This window comes from Nomascus leucogenys, chromosome 3 (assembly GCF_006542625.1).
Source record: "Nomascus leucogenys isolate Asia chromosome 3, Asia_NLE_v1, whole genome shotgun sequence".
NCBI classification, from domain to species: Eukaryota; Metazoa; Chordata; class Mammalia; order Primates; family Hylobatidae; genus Nomascus; species Nomascus leucogenys.
Genome location: NC_044383.1, coordinates 230,881 through 251,866, shown reverse-complemented (window position 1 = coordinate 251,866; position 20,986 = coordinate 230,881). Strand labels below are relative to the sequence as shown.

General features: G+C 57.0%; 2 protein-coding genes across 2 annotated transcripts; both read right to left on the bottom strand.

Moving 5' to 3' along the window:
• Positions 1 to 9,184: 9,184 nt before the first annotated feature.
• Positions 9,185 to 20,419, bottom strand: CALY (calcyon neuron specific vesicular protein). The gene is made up of 6 exons (XM_030804907.1): positions 20,266 to 20,419; positions 12,599 to 12,753; positions 11,661 to 11,774; positions 10,633 to 10,746; positions 9,555 to 9,874; positions 9,185 to 9,323 (listed from the first exon to the last, which is right to left on the bottom strand). The coding sequence occupies exons 2-5, from the start codon at positions 12,731 to 12,733 to the stop codon at positions 9,584 to 9,586; spliced, it is 654 nt and encodes a 217-aa protein (XP_030660767.1). The 5' UTR covers positions 12,734 to 12,753; positions 20,266 to 20,419; the 3' UTR covers positions 9,185 to 9,323; positions 9,555 to 9,583.
• On the bottom strand, positions 17,047 to 18,612 carry LOC115832931 (vegetative cell wall protein gp1-like). The gene is made up of 2 exons (XM_030804895.1): positions 17,178 to 18,612; positions 17,047 to 17,073 (listed from the first exon to the last, which is right to left on the bottom strand). The coding sequence occupies exon 1, from the start codon at positions 18,499 to 18,501 to the stop codon at positions 17,323 to 17,325; it is 1,179 nt and encodes a 392-aa protein (XP_030660755.1). The 5' UTR covers positions 18,502 to 18,612; the 3' UTR covers positions 17,047 to 17,073; positions 17,178 to 17,322.
• Positions 20,420 to 20,986: the final 567 nt, after the last annotated feature.

Sequence of the window (20,986 nt, the reverse complement as noted above, 5' to 3'; positions counted from 1 at the left end):
CGCCAAGCGGACCGTGGTCTAGTGGTAGCGTCAGTGTCAAGGAAAAACACCCGCTACTTAGCAGACTGGGAAAGGGAGTCTCCCTTTCCCTGGGGGAGTTTAGAGAAGACTCTGCTCCTCCATCTCTTGTGGAGGGCCTGACACCAGTCACGCCCACCCACAGTTACCCGGAGGCCTGTCTCCCTGTGATGCTGTGCTTCAGTGGTCACACTCCTAGTCCACTTTCATGTTCCATCCTGTACACCTGGCTCTGCCTTCTAGATAGCAGTAGCAAAATTAGTGAAAGTACTAAAAGTCTCTGATATGCAGAAGTAATGGCGTAAGCTGTCTCCTCTCTCTCTGCCTTGGCTGTCAAAGGAGGAAGGGCCCCCTGTCCAGTGGACACGTGACCCACGTGACCTTACCTATCATTGGAGATGGCTCACACTCCTTACCCTGCCCCATTGTCTTGTATCCAATAAAATCAGCACAGCCTGGCATTCGGGGCTGCTACCGGTCTCCGCGTCTTGGTGGTAGTGGTCCCCTGGGCCCAGCTGTCTTTTATCTCTTTGTCTTGTGTCTTTATTTCTACGATCTCTTGTCTCTGCACACGGGGAGAAAAACCCACAGACCCTGTGGGGCTGGTCCCTTCATGTGACTGGGGTGCTCCTGGGCCCCCGCCCCTGGCATTGCCTCACACCCCACTCCCTTTGGGGCTCTGGGTTGGCTGGAGGCAGTGGGTGGTCATCTGCAGCTGCTGCTCGGCTCCACAGGGTGATGTTGAGAGCTCTCCAGCGACCTGGAGTCAGGGAATCTCAAGGGCCTCAGGTTCAGAGCTGACATCGCACAGTGCTTCCTGCTCTGAAAACTGAAGGCAGGTTCCCAAGCACTCAAGGGAAGACACTAAAGCCTGAAGCCCAGGCCTGGGTGCATCGGTGAAGAGAGGTTTAACACGCACATGTGTGGGGTGGGAGATGAGCACTGGCCGAGGGTGGCTGTGGTGGGGCCGCCCGGGGCCCGTCTGCTGCTTGAGAAAGCACAACACAAGAAAAATGCAAACACGCAAATTTACTGCTGGTTCTCCATCTCCCCGAGGAGATCCTGCCCCAGCCCGTTGAGTCCTCTGGCTCCTGCGTGAGCTCCCTGCACAAGGCCGGCAGCACAGCCCTGGCAGCAGCGCTCCATGAGGATGTATTAGCCCCTTCTACAACAGCAGATGCTGCTAAAACTCTTTTGTTCACAGCAGGACTGTTTTATACTCTTTGGGGACTGTTGGTCCTGGGTTCCAATCCTAGTTTCATCTCTGCCTGGAAGCTATTTGTTTATTCTGTCTCAGATTTTCTTCTGACAAGTGGAGAGTGTAAAACTTCGGTATGAAGAATGTTACTGATTTTTTTTGAAAGCCAGCATCATAACTGTGCGTGGGCTGCGTCCATTTCTAAGAAGATGCTCATATTTCTTTTCTTTCTTTTTCTTTTTTTTTTTTGAGACAGGCTCGCTATTCTTGCCCAGGCTGGAGTGCAGTGGCATCATCCTGGCTCACTGCGACCTCTGCCCCCCGAGTTCAAGCAATTCTCCTGCCTCAGCCTCCTGAGTAGCTGGAATTACAGACGCACACCACCGTACCCGGCTACTTTTGTATTGTTAGTAGATACAGGGTTTCGCTATGTTGGCCAGGCTGGTCTCGAACTCCTGACCTCAGGTGATCCGCCTGCCTCGGCCTCCCAAAGTGCTGGGATTACAGTCATGAGGCACCACGCCTGGCAGAGATGCTCATGTTTCTGTTGCAAGACCTGTGAGAGCTGAAGGCAGCTGGACTTCCTGGGTCGAGTGGGGACTTGAAGAACTTTTGTGTAGCTAGCTAGAGGTTTGTAAAATGCACCAATCAGGGCTCTGTAAAGATGCGCCAATCAATGCTCTGTAGCTAGCTAGAAGTTTTTAAAATGGGCCAATCAGCACCCTGTAAAATGGACCAATCAACACCTTGTAAAATGGACCAATCAGCAGGACATGGGTGGGGACAAATAAGGGAATAAAAGCTGCCCCCCCCCCCAACACACACACACAACCCCCTCCCCCGCCCAGCCAGCGGTGGCAACCCTCTGCTGTTCACAATAACTCTAGCTGCTGCTCACTCTTTGGGGCCATGCCATCTTTAAGAGCTGTAACACTCACCAGGAAGGTCCGCAGCTCCATTCTTGAAGTCAGCGACACCACGAACCCACTGGAAGGAACCAACCCAGGACATACCTGGATGTGGCTTACAGGTTGCAGCTGTCAAGAGAAGACTCAGACAAGACACAGGATGGAACGACCGCACCCCCCGGACACAGAGATGGAAAGGCCACACACCCCCAAGACATAGAGATGGAGGGGCTGCACCCCCGTCCCTGGACACAGAGATGGAAAGTTCGCACCCCCCTACCAAACACAGAGGTGGAAAGGCCACACTCCCCCTTAGGACACAGAGATAGGAAGGCCGCAACCCCCCCACACAGAGATGGAAAGACCGCACCCCTCCCGCCCCAGGACACAGAGATGGAAAGACCGTACCCCCTCACACACACAGAGATGGAAAGACCACACCCCCCTCCCCCAGGACACAGAGATGGAAAGACCACACCCCCCCTCCCCCAGGACACAGAGATGGAAAGACCACACCCCCCCTCCCCCAGGACACAGAGATGGAAAGACCACACCCCCCACACACACACAGAGATGGAAAGACCACACCCCCCACACACACAGAGATGGAAAGACCACACCCCCCCACACACACAGAGATGGAAAGACCGCACCACCCCCAGGACACAGAGATGGAAAGACTACACCCCCCGCAACACAGAGATGGAAAGACCACACTCCCCCCTCCCCCAGGACACAGAGATGGAAAGACCACCCCCCCACACACACAGAGATGGAAAGACCGCACCCCCGTCCCCCAGGACACAGAGATGGAAAGACCGCACCCCCCACACACACAGAGATGGAAAGACCGCACCCCCCGTCCCCCAGGACACAGAGATGGAAAGACCACACACTCCCCACACACACAGAGATGGAAAGGCTGCACCCGCCCCCCACCAGGACACAGAGATGGAAAGACCGCACCCCACCCCAGGACACAGAGATGGAAAGATGGCCGCACCCCCCGGAACACACTCAGGTGGAGAGGCCAGGGCCCAGCTGTGCATGGACGACTCCGGGCTGAAGTGCAGCCGTGGGTGCCAGTGCCGGTCTCCGTCCTCCTTCACAGGAAACGGAGGCCGGGGCCGCCAACCCCGGTCCCTTCATCCTCTGGCCCCTGCGCCCGCTCCTCACACGGACAGGCTGTGCCTGTGTCTGCTCCACTGGCAGCCGGTCGATACCCCCGGGCGTGCGGAGATGAAGACCTCAGGCGACCGACCGCCGTCCTCCCTTTTCCCCGCGGCCCAGGTCGGCGTGTCTGGCTGCAGCGCCACCTCCTGGAGGCGTCCGCACCCTTCTCCGCTGGGCGTCAGTTCGGACACTGTGGAGGGACGCGCCTGGAGGATGTGGGCGGCCCCGCGGGGAGCGGCGCAGAATCGGCGGTCGCGGTGGTCCTGGCCCAGCATCCAGGCCTCCCATTGCCAGGGGCAGGTGGCTGGGAGCCTGTGGGAGGAGGTGTGGGAGCAGGCAGGAGTCCCCAGAGATCCTCCCGGTTCCAGCCTTACCTGCGCGAAGGTAAGGCCTCTGCCGCGGGCCTCAGTTTACCCATCTATAGATGAGCAGGTGACGGGTGAGCTCCAAGAATTAGCCAGATTTGAAGCCCAGTGCTGGGAACACGGTGGACACATTCCTTGACTCCTACTGTCCCCCTTGCCCCTCTCTGCCTCTCACGCTCATGCACATGCACACTCAGACGATCCACTCCCCCTTCTCTTTGTATGTGCGTCCCTGCTCACACACACGCTCACACTCATACACACAATCCACGCCCCTCCTCTCTGTACGTGCGTCCGTGCTCGCACACAGGGAAGCCGAAGGCCCCTCCACCCCCATCCTGTTGGCTCTAATGTGGGCTGTGTGGATCTGGAAATCTAAATTCCTGATTTTGATCATTGCATGAAGGTTGCGTAAGAAGACGCCCTTGTTTGCAGGGAATCCACACTGAAGTATTTACGGATAAAGAGGTCACTTCCTCTGAATGCAAGGAGTTACCAGGCCGGGTTGGGAGGGTGGGACTTACGGCAGCTCCAAGAGCCCCTGGGCCCTTCTCGTCTCCCATCTGGCTCCAGGGGAATGGGAGATGCCCGTCCCCGGGGCAGAGCTCACCCCTCCTCAGGCCCCACTCCCCACTCCCTACTCAGATGCCCCATTCACTCATTGGCTCAGAAAAAATGTTAGGTAGGTAGCAGCTAGAGAGATGACAGATTGTTGATAGATGACAGATAATAGACGATAGATGATAGATAATAGACAATAGACATAGATAGTTGGTGATAGATAGTAGATGATAGGTGACAGATGATAGATAATAGACAATAGATAGTAGGTGATAGATAGTAGACGATATGATAATAGATAATAGATAATAGACAGTAGACAGTAGGTGATAGATAGTAGACGGTAGTGATAGATGATAGATAATAGACAATAGATAGTAGGTGATAGATAGTAGATGATAGGTGATAGATAATAGATAATAGACAGTAGATAGTAGGTGATAGTAGATGATAGGTGATGATAGGTGATAATAGATAATAGACAGTAGATAGATATAGATATAGACAGATAGTAGGTGATGATAGTGATAGACAGATATAGATAGATAGATAGATAGATAGTGATAGATAATAGATAATAGACATAGATAGGTGATAGATAGATATGACAGTAGACATAGGTAGTATAGAGTAGGACAGATGATAGATAATAGACAATAGATAGTAGGTGATAGATAGTAGATGATAGGCGACAGATGATAGATAATAGACAATAGATAGTTGGTGATAGATACTAGACGGTAGGTGATAGATGATAGAGGATAATAGGTGATAGATAATAGGTGATAGACAATAGATGATAGATTATAGGAAATAGGTGATCGATGATAGATAATAGGCCATAGACAATAGGTGACAGATGATTGATAGGCTGGTAAGTAGATAGACGAGGTGGTGGAATGTGATAGAGCAGATGGGATGGAATGCCAGCTGCTAGAGTTTGGATGTTAACATTTGATCCCCAATGTTTGAGGTGGGGCCTGATGGGAGGTGTCTGGGTCATGGGGCAGATCATGAATGGCTTGGTGCCACCCTCAAGGTAATGGGTGAGTTCTTGCTTGATTACTTCCTGTGAGGAATTTTTTTTTTTTCTTGAGTCTCACTCTGTCGCCCAGGCTGGAGTGCAGTGGCGCAATCTTGGCTCACTGCAAACTTCCCCTCCCGGGTTCACGCTATTCTCCTGACTCAGCCTCCTGAGTAGCTGGGACTACAGGCACCTACCACCACACCCGGCTAATTTTTTGTATTTTTAGTAGAGATGGTGTGTAGTGTGTCTGGAGTTGGTTCCTTCTGGTGGGTTCATGGTCTCGCTGACTTCAAGAATGAAGCTGCAGATCTTTGCGGTGAGTGTTACAGCTCTTAAATGTCGCACGGATCCAAAGCATGTGCAGCCGCAAGATTTATTGTGAAGTGTGAAAGAACAAAGCTTCCACACTGGGGAAGGGGACCCAAGCGGGTTGCCACTGCTGGCTGGAGGTGGGGGGGTGATGGCCAGCTTTTATTCCCTTGTTTATCCCTGCCCATGTCCTGCTGATTGGTCCATTTTACAGAGTGCTGATGGGTCCATTTTACAGGGTGCTGATTGGTCCATTTTGCAAACCTCTAGCTAGTGACAGAGTGCTGATTGGTGCATTTTTACAGAGCACTGATTGGTGCATTTTACAAACCTCTGGCTAGCTACAGAGCGCTGATTGGTGCATTTTTACAGAGCACTGATTGGTGCCTTTTACAAATCTCTAGCTACAGAGCAATGATATATGTGTTTTTACAGAGCACTGATTGGTGCATTTTACAAACCTCTTGTAAGACAGAAAAGTTCTCCAAGTCCCCACTCAACCCAGGAAGTCCAGCTGGCTTCATCTCTCAATGGGGTTTCACCATATTAGCCAGGATGATCTTGGTCGCCTGACCTCGTGATTTTCCCATCTTGGCCTCCCAAAGTGCTGGGATTACAGGCATGAGCCATCACGCCCAGCCGAGAATTGATTGTTAAAAAGAGTCTAGTATGGCCAGGTGTAATGGCTCACACCTGTAATCCCAGCACTTTGGGAGGCCAAGGCAGGTGGATCATTTGAGTTCAAGACCAGCCTGGGCAACATGGCAAAACCCTGTCTCTACAAAACAGATGATATGGCGAATGTCTGTAACCCCAGCTGCTCAGGAGGCTGAGGTGGGAGGATCACTTAAGCCCAAGAGGTGGAGGCTGCAGCGAGCTGTGATTGTGCCACTGCACTCCAGCCTGGGCAACAGAGCATACCCTGTCTCAAAAAAAAAAAAAAAAAAAGAACCTAGCACCTCCCTCCATCCTTCTCCTGCTTCCTGTCTGGCCCTGTGGTCTCCGCACACCAGGCCCACTTCCCTATCCAGCATACGTGGACGCAACCTGAGGCCCCACCAAAAGCAGATGCTGATGCCATGCTTCTTGTACAGCCTCCAGAACTGTGAGCCAAATAAACCTTCTTTCTTTACAGCAACACTAAAGGGATTAGGGCATCAGCCACTGGGGATCTCAGTAAAGGGTGTGTGGGAGTTCTTTACATGATCACAATTGTTCTCCAAATCTGAAATTATCTCAAAATGAAATGTTAAAAACTAAAATACAGGCCGGGCGCGGTGGCTCATGCCTGTAATCCCAGTACTTTGGGAGGCCAGCGCAGGCGGATCATGAGGTCAGGAGATCGAGACCGTCCTGGCTATCACGGTGAAACCCCATCTCTACTAAAAATACAAAACATTAGCCAGGCGTGCTGGCAGGCGCCTGTAGTCCCAGCTACTCAGGAGGCTGAGGCAGGAGAATGGCGTGAACTCGGGAGGCAGAGCTTGCAGTGAGCCGAGACCGTGCCACTGCACTCCAACCTGGGCGACAGAGTGAGACTCTGTCTCAAAAAAATAATAATAATAAGGCCGGGCGCAGTGGCTCACATCTGTAATCCCAGCACTTTGGGAGGCCAACGCGGGCGGATCACGAGGTCAGGAGATCCAGACCATCCTGGCTAACACGGTCAAACCCTGTCTCTACTAAATATATAAAAAATTAGCTGGGTGTAGTGGCAGGCGCCTGTAGTCCCAGATACTCGGGAAGCTGAGGCAAGAGAATGGCGGGAACCCACGAGGCGGAGCTTGCAGTGAGCCGAGACCGCGCCACTGCGCTCCAGCCTGGGAGACGGAGCTAGACTCCATCTCAAAATAATAATAATAATAATAATAATAATAATAATAAAATAAAATGCAGGGGAAAAGCTGTATTTCGATTCAAACATCAGCCATGCAGAGACTCCCTGCCCCCATATATCCCAGCTGACGCCCCAGGCCCCCGGCCCTCCTCCCTTGCAGGCCATCAGGGCCAGTTCAGTTCTGCGTGTGCCTGTTCATCTGGCCAATGCCCTTAGAAGCCCAGCAGTGAAGGGTGTGGTGTGCATGGCCCTGCCTTCCCTGACCCCACCTGGCTGGCCTCCAGCTCACCACGGCTTCCTGGGCACTGCCTGTTGTTCCAAAGCAGGCCAGTCCCACTGAGCTGGGAAGCTGCCTAGACCTGCACCTTGCCAGCAGGCCTGGGAGCCAATGGTGGGGGGCTTCCATCCACCCTTGGTCTGAGCATCTAGCCGTGTTCACAACCAGGACCCCAGTGACCATCCGGTCCCCTAGCCCAGTGTACAGGAACAGGTTAGAGCCACTGGCGCTGGCTCTGGCAGCTCCCTTGATGCTACAGAGGCTGCCCTGGGCCGTTCTCCAAGTCACTGGGCTCCATGCTGGGATCAAGGGGGTGCTTCCCAAGGGGATCCCACCTGTATATGAGGCCCCCACCGTCCACCACGCAGTGCAGGAAATGCCGGCCCCTCCTGCCTGAAGCTGCTTCCAGTGGCTCGCGGGGCCACCTAGGCTCTGTTGCTGTCCCTCACCCCCAAGCCCTTAATCCCAAGGCCCGAACTCCCCTCCCACAAGGTGGGGCGTCTGGGCCCCAGGCAAAAGGGATCCGAGGAGGACAGGTGCTGGGGCGGGCGGGGCTGCAGAGCTGCAGCTGGCTGGGTGGGCGGGGCTGCAGAGCTGCAGCTGGCTGGGTGGGCGGGGCTGCAGAGCTGCAGCTGGCTGCGGGTGGGCGGGGGCTGCAGAGCTGCAGCTGGCTGCGGTGGGCGGGGCTGCAGAGCTGCTGCTGGCTAGGGTGGTGCAGGTGGTGGGTGAGATCTGCCGAAGTCCATTCCCTGTAGTGTTCAGTGCCTGGAGTTGGCTGGGGCTGGGGCTGGGGTGGGGATGCTGGGGCTGGGGTAGGGATGCTGGGGCTGGGGTAGGGATGCTGGGGCTGGGGTTGGGATGCTGGAGCTGGGGTGGGGATGCTGGGGGGGACTCATGGCAGCTCCAGGCTCCCCTGGCCTCTCAGCCTTACCATCTTTCATCTGGCTCCAGGGACACGGGAGACCCCAGCCCCCAGGAGCCAGAGCTCACCCCTCCTCAGGCCCCACTCCTCACTCAGACGCCCCCATTCACTCCTTTCTTCACTTGGTCATTTATGCCTGTGGGCCACACATCTAGGAGGCAGGAGCTGCTCATGGGTGCCGCCCAGAACCAGGGGTCAGCGGGGAGGCAGACACTCCTGTGAGAGGGGGGACGCCCGGGGCCCCGGCCCAGCACCAGGTAAATGGGGGGGGGGCGGGGAACCAGCAGGACAAGGGGCTGGGCAGCGGTTAGGGATGGACCCGAGGCTCCCCTGGGTGGGCTGGAGCCCCGCCATTAAGGTACATCCCAGTGGGGCTTGGACAAGGCCTGGGCCAGGCAGCGCGAGGATGCGCGTACTCCGCCTGGGCGCGCCGCGGCTTACTGGGAGTTGACCCCAACGGAGTCTCTCCTGGGTCCTTCGGGGGTCCCTGGGGGGAGCACAATGCCGGCCTGACTCACAACTGGCGGGGTGGGGGGCGGGAGAAAGGCCAGCCGGGCAGAGGACGCGCAGGACAGATGGAAGACTCCGGTGGACGTGAAATCTTTACTTAGAGAAAAGCGACAGAGTCAGAGACCCACGGGGGCGGGGCTGCAGCGAGGGCGCCTGGGGACACGAACACGGCGGAGAGCATCGGGCGACGCGCTGGTCACAGGAGCTGGAGGGGGACGCTGCGGAGACAGAGCCCGAGGGTTGAGAGTGGCGACGCGGCCAGGAGCTCCCCGCGGACTCCGCGACCCCGGCGGGCTCGGATTCGCACCCCTCACCCCCGAGGTTCTGGCGGGCCGGGTCGGAGGGAACAGGATGGGAGGGGTGGCGGGGGTCTCTGGCTCAGAAGCGGTGGCAGGAGGCCAGGAAGAGACCTGGGCAGAGCCGGCCGGAGCCCCGCGGCGCGCACCTACCCCGGGCCGGGCTGCGGGGCCGGAGACCGTCACTGCGCGGGCGGGGGCGCAGCGCTCCCGGCCGCCTTCCGCGCCGCCTCCTTCTCCGCCTTGGCCGACGGCTTCCCGGGGGGTTCGGTGGCCGCCGCCGCCCCAGCCTGGGTGGGCCCCTTGCGCTCCTCCTTGGCGGCGCGGTAGCCGTCCCCCCAGGCCGCCGGCGTCTCCGTGCCGTGCTTGCGGCTCAGCGGGTAGGCCCCGATGGCCGCCAGGATGCTGCGGTGGCGCTCGGGGTCCATCTCCGTGTAGTACATCTCCAGGGTCAGCGGCGTGCAGATCTTGTGCTGCGGGAGGGGCCGGGTCAGGGTCGGCGGGGCTGAGCCCTCCTGTGCGCCCGGGGCCCGGGCCCTCCCGCTTCTGCGGCTGGGGACACCGCGGACAGTTTGTAATGGAGCCATGGTTTCAGGACACCGAAGGTCAGCCTCCGGTTCAGAACTCAGGGCCCTGGAGGGGCACGGAGCCAGGAGGTCGCTGGTTGTAAGGGGAGGGGGCCACCCAGGGAGAGGGGCGCAGACACCAGTGGACCTGCCCAGCGCAGCAAGGCCTCTGCGGAGCGCGCTTCAGAGGATAAACCATGGAGTTAAGGAGAAAAAGAGCAGATTTTACTTCTGATAAATAAAAGGCTTTCTAAAAACACACTAAAAGCTATAACCATTATTGTCAAAGAGATTTAAAAAAAAAAAGGATGGAAGAAAATATTTGCCAAATAGGTAGGGACCATTAATATCATGTTATATAAAAATAAAACCTCACACAAGTCATTCAGGAGGGCAGATGACCCCTAGAGAGGCGGCTGGAGGGCGACATTTTCTGCCTCATCTTTTACTTATTTTTTAAATTACAAGAAGAGAAACCCATCACTAGCACATCTTTTCTTTTAAATTTTCAAAAGATAGGATCTCATGTTCTAGAGAAGAAACAGGAACATGGCTTTGGAGACCATGTTCCCCCAGCAGCAGGAGACACCCCTGCCACCCCCTGCCTGGAGGCTATGGGAGGAGAGGCGGCTCTACGCCCCCCACCGGAGCCCTGGCCCCCTTACCCGCAGCAGGAAGCCATCGGGGCAGGTGAACTGGTCGTACCAGATGGCCTTGTACATGATCAGCACGCAGCCCAGCAGCGCCATGGCGAAGGCGATCATCCGTGCGGTGGGCAGCTGGCAGGAGGGCAGAGAGGGGCTCAGCCACGCCAGGCGGGGGCCGTCTTTGTGGGGAGCCCCTCAGGGGCTGGGCTGGCACAGGACCATCCCCGCCCTCCAGTCTTGATGCCCCCCCCCCCACCCCGGGGAGCCAGTGGCTTTTCCGACTTTTCCCAGGGTCAAGCGTGCAGGCGTCACCCCTGGGGGCCAGGCCTTGCTGGCGGCCCCTCCACTGGGCTTCTGGAAATATCTGCCACCAAGTAAAGTGATGTGGCCTTTGACCCAGGTGGTCTTGCGGGAATTTGCAGCTTCCCTGCGATGTGGGCTCCACAGGGGATGGGGGCCGCAGCCTCAGGTGAGTCGGAGGCTGCACTCACCAGGCCTCCCAGGGGACTGCCCACGGTGAGTGCGTGTGTGGCAACATGAGCTGCAGACTGGAACGTGCAGCCAGGGGCGGGGAGCCCTAGCAGATCTTACTACTGGAGAATGGAAGGCTTTGGAAATGGTCCACTAAAAATGACTAAAGCTATCATTAGTAACACTGACAGATTTAAACAAGAGGGTGAGAGAAGATATTTGCCAGATACACTGCAGAAGGGAAGTATTACATAGAAAGCCCGTAAGTCACTGAAGATGAGACAACGACCCACTGGGCGAACAGGCAAGCAGCACTCGTGGGCGCGTCCCAGAGAGAGAAACATCTCAGGAGCGCCACCGTTTGGTCAGTCTGCACCTGCAGCCTCGGGAGGGGGCCTGGTGGGTGCAGGGCAGCTGGGGGGCCAGCTCTGGGCGGGATGACTCACTGCCACCCTCTCCTCCCTGACAGCGAGGGGACCCCAGACTGGCCTGGACTGAGCCCAGGCACCCCCAGCTGCCTTCCACCTTCTCCCCCTGTCCTGAGTCCCCACAGTGGGTGGGGTGGGTGTGGTTACCCTGCGCCCTTCCTCTGGGTGGCTGCAGTTCAGCCTCTGGCCCTCCAGGTCAGGGAACTTCTTCTGCTGGTCTGGGGAGGACAGCTGGTATTCTGTCTGCGTCTTGATGACCACCTGTGAAAAGAGATGGCCATGGCCTCAGTGGGCAGCTGGCAGGGACCTAAGAGAGCCCTGAACTGAGAGGGGAGGGAGCCAGGGTCAGCTTCGTGGCAGTGATGTTGACGCTGACCCATCTCCCAGGACTGTCTGGTGGACGGCAGGGCTCCAGCAGCCACAAAGTGAGGCCAAGGGAAGGTGGACACTGAAAGTCTGCTGGGTGCATGGCAGCTCTGGGCCTGGCCCAGCTGCTGACGGAGCCCCTCACTCTGCCTGCTGCCTTCAACTCAGGGTGCTAGAGAATTGCCCTTGGCCAGCAGGGGTGGTCCTCCTGCCCCAGGTCCCCAGCATAGATGCTGCCCCCACCTCCAGCAGGGACAACTCGGGGTGCCCTTCATGCTGCATGACTCCCTGGGGGGTCAAACTGGGCTGGGCTCGAGCTGAGCTCTTTGCTTCTCCCCAGTTTCTGCTATAAGCACCCCCAGTGGTGACTTGCCCAAGGACCCCCAGATCTTAGGCTTAACCCAGGACAGGGCCATGCCCCGAGGAGAAGGGTGGGGAGCGTTGCCTACTGAGTGCCCACGTTGGCAGGGTGCTGCCTAGGAGTCAGTGCGTGAATTCTCGGTTAGCTGTCGGCCAGTTTGCTCGCTCTGGCATATGGGGGAGCTGACCAGGAGGTCACACAGAGTGCCCGTGGCCAGCTGGGGCTTTGGCCCCCATGGCCCTTTGTCTGCTTGCTCTACTGCACCTGGGAAGAGGCCACATCTAGACAAACCTCACCCCACACCCCTTTGTTCCCAGGGGAGCCTGAGAAGGGCCCCCACGCTGGCCCAGGCCCTCACCTGGTCAGGGAGAGGCGGCTGGAGCTGGCTGACGTCCAAGGGGCTGATCAGAGGCACACTGTCCATGGCAGCCCCATCCTGGTCCCCAGGGTCTTTACCTGGCTTCCCAGAGAAGCTGCAGCCCAGCTTCACCATGGTGGATGGCAGTCCTTGTCCTGTCCAAAGACAGACAGCGTCACTGCCCACAGGCTGCCCCCTGGACACCCACGCCAGCTGGCTCTGAAGCCAGAGGACCCTGAGCTGGTCCCGATGCTCCTCACACCAGAGCCGGGGACAGGCTCTAAGTGGTCAGGCCAGCCTCCTTGGACAAACCGGTCAAATCCAGCCAGATGCTGGGTGCTGTACCTTCTTGACCTCCACAGCCCCTCTGGACCCCACAGCACTGCAGGGTACAGCACCCCAACCAGTGACAGTCCATGAAGCCGTGGGAGTCTTCCACTGGCAGCTGCTCTAAACAACCTCCTCTTTCTTCTTCTCCTTCTTTTTTTTTTTTTTTTTGAGACAGGATCTTGTTTTGTGGCCCAGGCGGGAGTGCAGTGGTGTGATCTTGGCCCACTGCAGCCTTTGCCTCCTGGGCTTAAGCAATCCTACCATCTCAGCCTCCTGAGTACCTGGGACCACAGGTGCGCCCCACCACGCTTGGCTAATTTTTAAAATTTTTGTAGAGACGGGGTTTCGCCAGGTTGCCCAGGCTGGTCCCAGGTGATCTGCTTGCCTAGGCCTCCTACGGTGCTGGAATTACAGGAATGAGCCACCGCGCCTGACTCTAGACAACCTCCTAAAGACGACAATCCCGGACATGTCTGGAGAGTTGGGTGCCAGACTCGGCAAATAAAAATGCTGGAGACCCAGCTAAATTTGAATTTCAAATAAGCAACGAGCTCATTTTTAATGTAAGAGCATCCCACGCAATACGCGGTATGGGACGTGCTTATCCTGAAGTCAGTCCTCATTCTGTCTGGCGACTCTGCCGGAGACGCAGGAAGTGAGAAAGAGCGGCCACAAGAGGGCACCCGCGAGTCAGCCCAGCTGCGAGCCCGGCGCTAAAGGCCGCGGAGAGCGGGTCTCCTGCGGAGCTGAACTCCACAGCAGGGCCCCGCGGGGCTGGGAGAGGGCGGGCCCCACTAACCCGGAGAAGCCGAGGGTGCCCGGCTTCGCCTCCAGGCGGACCTCCTAGAGAAAAGGAATGCGGCGGATGGCCTCCGAGCTGATGGATGGAAAAAGCAGAAAAAGAAAATGTATTCAAGCAATCAAAGGAAAAAAGAAAGGTCCTGTGTGCAGTAGAAACGGAACCTGTGGCCCGGTGCGATGGCGGCGCCTGTGGTCCCAGCTACTCCGGAGGCTGAGGCGGGAGAATCGCTTGAACCCGGGAGGCGGAGGTTGCAATGAGCCGAGATCGCGCCACTGCACTCCAGCCTGAGTGACAGAACGAAACTCCGCCAAAAAAAAAAAAAAAAAAAAAAAGGCCGGGCTTGGTGGCTCCCACCTGTAATCTCAGCACTTTGGGGGGCCAAGGCGGGCGGGTCACGAGGTCAGGAGGTCGAGACCATTCTGGCTAACACGGTGAAACCCCGTCTCTACTAAAAAATACCAAAAAATTAACCAGGTGTGGTGGCGGGCGCCTGTAGTCCCAGCTACTTGGGAGGCTGAGGCTGGAGAATGGCGTGAACCCGGGAGGCGGAGCTTGCAGTGAGCCGAGATTGCGCCACTGCATTCCAGTCTGGGCGGCGGAGCAAAACTCCGTCTCAAAAACAAACAAACAAACAAACACAAAACACAAAAACGGAATCTGCCATCACAACCTTCTCACAAAGAACTCCAAGCGCAGACAGCATCATCACCACAGCATTCTACCAGCCATTTACAGGGAAAGTAATGCATGTCCACGAAACTCTTCCAGAAAGACAAGGGAGCGCTCACCAGCTCCTGAGGCCAACGTAGCCTCAGTCCCCTAACCCAGCAAGGACAGCAGCGGAGAGGAGCTCACAGGCCAGCCCCCCTCCCCCGCACACGCACACGCACACACCACTGCGAGGCCCCAAAGCGCAAGCACCATAACTTGTAGAACCGCAGATCAAGGCACTTTCAAATCTCAAGCAGCGTGAATCCAGCGAATACAACAAGGTAACATATCATGACAGGTTTGGTGTATTCTGGAAGTGAAGTTTGGCTTAACATTTGACAAGCAATCGTATTTTTCACCATATTAACAGAATAATGAAAAAGCGTATCTGCTCAATTGTTACAGGAGCAGAAGTAACTCTGGGTAAGACTCGGGGCTCATTTACTATTCCTCGGACCCATTAGTGCACTAAGGCAGGAGGCGAGTGCTGTAACCCGGTAACAGTGAACCACAAAATCCCCACAGCAAACCTCACTGAATGTGAATCCTGAAAGTGCCTTGATCTGCAGTTCTACAAGTTATGGTGCTGGAGGTCTCAGCCAATGCTGTAGGGCAGGACAAAGAAATGGGCTCTAGTGCCAGACAAGAGTAAGTAAAACTCTGATTATTCACCCATGAAACAGTGTCTGTGTTTAGAAACCCCAAAAGAATCTATAGACAAATCATAAGGATCAAAAAGTGAGTTTGGCAAGGTTGTTGGATTTAAGGTAGTCAGAAATCGGTTACATTCCTATATGTCAGTGGCAAAAATAAATAAATAAATAAATAAATAAATAAATAAATAAATAGGTCAGGCACAGTGGCTCACGCCTGTAATCCCAGCACTTTGGGAGGCCGAGGCGGGCAGATCACGAGGTCAGGCAATCGAGACCATCCTGGCTAACACGGTGAAACCCCGTCTCTACTAAAAATATAAGAAATTAGCCAAGCATAGTGGTGGGCGCCTGTAGTCCCAGCTACTCGGGAGGCTGAGGCAGTAGAATGGTGTGAACCCCCAGAGGCGGAGCTTGCAGTGAGCCGAGATTGCGCCACTGCACTCCAGCCTGGGTGACAGAGCCAGACTCTGTCTCAAAAAATAAATAAATAAAAATAAATAAATAAATAAATAAATTTATTGAAGTACTCAATTTAAATAATATCAAAACTATCAAATCCTCAGGAATAGGTGTAAAAAGAGCTGAGGAGCAGGGACAGGGCAGGGCCTCCACATGGAATCCAGGAAACATTGTCGACAGAGACCAAGAAAAGCTAAATTCCCCAAGTAAATGGGGAAGGCTGTGGCTATGGATTTTGAGAGTTTCTATGTTTAAACAAATTACCCACCCCCCAATCTGTAGATACAGTAAATCTTAATCAAAATCCCAACAGGGTTTTTAAAATGAACTTGACAAGCACTGTCATTTTATATGGAAGGCAGAGGGGCAGGAACACACCAAGTATCTTGGAAAAGAACACGGATTGCCAGGCGCAGTGGCTCACGCCTGTAATCCCAGCACTTTGGGGAGCAGAGGTGGGTGGAGCACAAGATCAGGAGTTTGAGACCAGCCTGGCCAACATAGTGAAACCGTCTCGACTAAAAATACAAAAACTAGGCGGGCATGGTGGCGCACGCCTATAATCCCAGAAACTCGGGAGGCTGAGGCAGGAGAATTGCTTGAACCTGGGAGGCAGAGGTTGCAGTGAGCCAAGATTGCACTACTGTACTCCAGCCTGGGCAACAAGAGCAAAACTCCGTCTGGAAAAAAAAAAAAAAAAGAATATGGAGGAGGTCTCATCTGCCAGGGTCTGGCTTGTTGCACAGCATTGGAAATGGAGAGGTGTGGGGCCACTGTGTGGTGGAAAAAGTCCCACGTGACACACTTTGCACACACAGACCCTGATTTGCAGCGTGGCTGCCTCTCAGTAAACTGCTGTCCACATCAAAAGCAGTAAGCCTGATCCCTACCTCACATTACACAGAGAAGTCTACTCCAGGTGGATAAACCTAAACTGGAAAAGCAAAACAATAAAGCATCTCAAAGATAATACAGGAGATTTTTCTGGTCTCAGGGAGGGAAAGGTTTCTTCATTAGGACAATAGGTACTAACCATAAAAGGAAATATTGACAAAATGACTTCATTAAAACTCTGCTTATCAAAACAGCCTTCAAAAAATGGAAGCAGAAATCATGAGTGGGAGAAGACAGTTGCAACCCACAAATGATGAGGGCGCATTGTGGGTTGAATGATGTTCCCTCAAAAATACGTCCAAGTCCTAGGATCTGCGTGAGGGGTGCCTTTGAATGGGACCTTATTTGAAAATAGGGTCTTTGCAGATGTAATCAAGCTAAAATAAACTCGTCCTGAATCAGGGTGGGCCTTGATCCAAAACTGGTATCGTTATTAAAACAGGGAAATTAGACATAGGAGAGTGTTATGTGTAGACGGAGCAGAGACTGGAACGATGCAGCTGAAACCCAAGGATTGCTTGGGCCACCAGAAGCTGGAAGAAGCAAGGAAGAAGCTCCCCTAGAGGCTTTGGAGGGAGCATGGCCCCGTGAACACCTTCATTTTGGACTTCTTGACTCCAGAACTGTGAAAGAATTTGTTATTTTAAGCCACCTGCTTGTAATTTGTGACAGCAGCGCTAGGATGTCCAATTAACTGCCAGAGCCAGCAGTGACCACTCTTTCTCACCCTGCAGTGGCCAGGCTCCGCTGTGGGTTCCAGGCGTGGGTGGGCACCACGGGAACAGGAGCAAGGGACCCGCGGTCACAGAGCTTCTGCCCAGCTGCTGCCACTCAAGTACAAATAATGTGGAGGCATCTGCGTGGAGAAGAATCTAAGGGTGGAAGGAGCTGAGGGTGGAATGATTGCAAGGTGGAAGGATCCGAGGCGGAAGGATTGCGGGGGTGGTGGGGGAAGGATCCGAGGGGTGAGGGATCCAAGGACAGAGGGATCCAATGGGGAAGGATTGCACGGGTGGGGGTGGGGTGGAGGGGAGGGATCCGAGCGGAGGGGTCCGAGGGTGGAACGATCTGAGGGGGAGGGACCCCAACGGGGTACGGGGAGGGATCCGAGGGGGAAGGATCCGACGCGGGGGGAGGGATCCGAGGGTGGAAAGATCTGAGGTGGGGGGAAGACTCCGCCTTGGGGAAGGATCCAAGTGGGGTAGGATCCCAGGTGGGAAGGGTCGGAGAGCGGAGGTATCTGAGAGGGAAGGCTCTGACGGGGAAAGATCTGAGAGTGGAAGGCTCTGAGGGGAGATAGGATCTGTGGGCAGAAGGATCTGAGGGTGAAAGGATGTGAAAGGGGAAGGACCTGAGGGGAAAGCATCTGAGGAGGGAAGGACCTGAGGGGGAAAAAATTCTGAGGGCGGAATGGTCTGAGAGTGGAAGGCTCTGAGCGGGGAAGGATCTGAGGGGGAAGGATCTGAGGGCGGAGTGATCTGAGGGGGACGGATCTGAGGAGAAACTCTGAGCGGTGAAGGATCTGAAGGGGAAGGCTCTGAGGCGGGAAGGACTTGAGGAGGAAGGACCTGAGGGGGAAAGACCTGAGGAGGAAGGATCTGAGGGGGGAAGGCTCTGAAGGGGGAAGGATCAGAGGGGGAAGGATCAGAGGAGGAAGGATTGGAGGTGGCAGCTTCTGCGTGGGGAAAGAACTGAGAGGGAAGGACCAGAGGGGGAAGGATCTGCGTGGGCGAGAGGGAGGCTGGAGAACGAGGGCTGGGTAGGGGATGGGGGAGGCCACTCTGAGCCGGAAGGAGCTGGGCGAGGGGAGACGGGACCCCCAGTCCTGGACCTGGCCACGCGCTCTGGGGCCCTAACCCGTGGCCCCTCCTTGTTGTGTGTTGATCGCGGGCGACCCCGTGTCTGCCGGGCCTTTCCGGAAGAGGCCATGCAGTGTGCCCCCGACCACCCACCCCAGGCTGGAGACTCTTCCTGAGGTGGGTCCCCACGTGGCCCGGGCAGGGGCAATGGGTACTCGGCGGGCGAGGTTTCACGGTGCAGCCAGCGTCCATGCGTGGGCAGGTGGAGACGCACGAGGCGCTACGGGGCTCAAATACAGGAGTGATCCATGGAAGCAGAGTTGGAGCAGCGGAGGGCCGAGAGGCCGGGGAATGACGTGGTTGTGGGGCGGTGCCACCGAGGAGGAGGGTTCGGGGGTCTCCCCGGAGCGGACGCCCAGAGCAAGCCCAGCCTCTCTACAGACGGGAGAGGGGAAGGGGAGAAGGGGGCGCAGTCCCGCCCCAGGGCCCGCAGCGCCATAGGGTACGGCCACGCCCCGGAGGGCCCGCGCCAGGGGTCTCCGCCCGAACCCCCGCTGAGGAAGGACCCCCCCCCCGCCAGGAGGAGCTGCGCTTCAGGGGTCCCCTTCGAGCCAAACTTCAACTCCAACTCCTCGGACGGCCAATTTACGTCATCGCGGGTTTCCATGGCAACGGAGACAGGCCCGAGACGCGTCTTCAGGAAGAAAAAGCCATCGGAGGCCCACTGGAGCCTTGCTTCTGGTTCCAGGCCCAGCGCCCCGGGTGGAATGCGGGGTTGGAAGGGGGGAACTGGCCTGTGTGTGGTGTCCAACCCCCCCACCCCACACACCAGACTGTCCCTTTGCACTGCTGCGTCATGGTGGCCTCCTCCCACGGAAGACACGCGGCTCGTGGAACTGGGGGGCCGCCTCTGCTCCTTCTCCCGGCCCCTCCCTGCACCTGCGCTGTCGCGGCATCTTCTGCGAGTCCCCTGCGCCCCACCCGCCGCGCTCTGGCAGGGAGGCAGTGCCCGGCTCCTGTCTCTGGGGCGGGGAAGGCGTGGGATGCTGATGGCAGATGGGTGGGGGCGCGGGTGAGTGAGGCCGTGCGGATGGACAGATGGATGGCGGGGGCGGGGATGCAGGTTCTCAGTCGAAAGTCCACGGAAGCTTGGCTGGAGGTCACGTCACAGACTCGCTTTCGCATGCTCCCCCCCAACCCTGGAATGCTGCGTCACGCTTTGGGGTGTGCGCAGGTGGGCTTGTGCGGGCCGGGCACAAGCGCGTGTGACTGCGGATCCCTGAGGGTCCCGCCCAGTCCCCACTGCAGCCTCCCGCCCCTGGCGCTGCAGGGGGGCTGTGGCTGCCCCGCTGATTCAAAGGCAGCTGCACTGCGGGGTCGGCGCAGCTGCTCCCGCGGAGGGGAGTGGGCGCGCAGCTGCTCCTGCTTCCAGCCCAGCCACCTGTGGCCCCACACCCGAGCCTGCTGCAGGTGGTTCTGGAGCCGCGCGCCTCCCGACCTCCTGGCCGCCTCTTGCCTGTCACGCAGACGCCCCCATCAAGACCACCCCCAACCCCCGTGCGGGCAGCAGCTCCTCCGTGCTCTGGTCCGACGCCCCTTCTGCTGCCCCTTCTGCCCCACCCCGCCTCCGGCAGACAGAGCTGGGCAGGAGCTGGGACTGGTACCCCCTCCCCACCTCGGAGACACCCTGAACTGCAGGCTGCGACCCTCGTGCTGCGGCCCCGCCGTCACGGGATGCCTGGAGACCACCGCCCTCGGGTCCGCGGGATCGGACTGGCCTGGGGCAGCCAGAGGAGGCCCGAGGGAGGAGGCCGGCCGTGCAGCGCGCCCTGCACACTCGCACCCGTACACGCGCCTCGTACATATGCAGATTCACACCCTCATCCGCACGCGCGCCACGCACAAGCGCACTCGCGAGCACACGCACCTCGCACACACACCCGCACACGCGCCTCGCACCCCCGCACCCCTTCGGGCCCCCGCCCCCATTCTGCAAGAAATGTGGAAATAGCTCACAGGCGGCTCCACTGGCAGCTGCTGCAGGACGCAGTCGGGGAGGACGATGATGCGGATGTGGATGCGGAGGATGCGGTTCCAGACGCTTCGCAGCCGGACGGGGCGGGGGCTGCAGCTGCGAGACCGAGGCTGTGGTCGCCATGGAAACGCGGCTGGAGGCGGGGCCTCGACTCTGGTCCCGCACCCTCTGCCCCCACCCACCGCCCCTGCTAGGGAGCCGCGCATGCGCCCCTCAGACCCTGCTCGGGCCTCACCACACACCTCACACACACACCTGATGCACACACACCTGACACATCCCCAGAAACCACACCTCAAACAGCAGACACATCCAAACACACACCTCACACATCCCAGACACACACCTCACACAAACACCCCACACACACACCTCACACCCCAACCACCTGACACACACAGCCCCAGAATCACACATCTCGAGCACCAGACACATCCACACACCCCAGACACACACACCCGACACACACCCAACACACACACCCCACACACGCCTCACACACACCCCAAACACCTGACACACACACACCCCAGAATCACACATCTCAAACACCAGACACATCCACACACACACCCCAGACACACACACCCGACACACACCCAACACACACACCCCACACACGCCTCACACACCCCACACACACACCTCACACACACCCCAAACACCTGACACACACACACCCCAGAATCACACATCTCAAAC

Bases quoted from the DNA above. Each gene is read 5' to 3' on its own strand.
- CALY (XM_030804907.1), bottom strand. From the start codon at position 12,733: ATGGTGAAGCTGGGCTGCAGCTTCTCTGGGAAGCCAGGTAAAGACCCT. The intron at 11,775-12,598 runs GTGAGGGCCTGG...CTCTTTTCACAG, and splicing joins AGCCGCCTCTCCCTGACCAG to GTGGTCATCAAGACGCAGAC. The intron at 10,747-11,660 runs GTAACCACACCC...CCCTCCTGCCAG, and splicing joins ACCCAGAGGAAGGGCGCAGG to CTGCCCACCGCACGGATGAT.
- LOC115832931 (XM_030804895.1), bottom strand. From the start codon at position 18,501: ATGGACGCTGGCTGCACCGTGAAACCTCGCCCGCCGAGTACCCATTGC.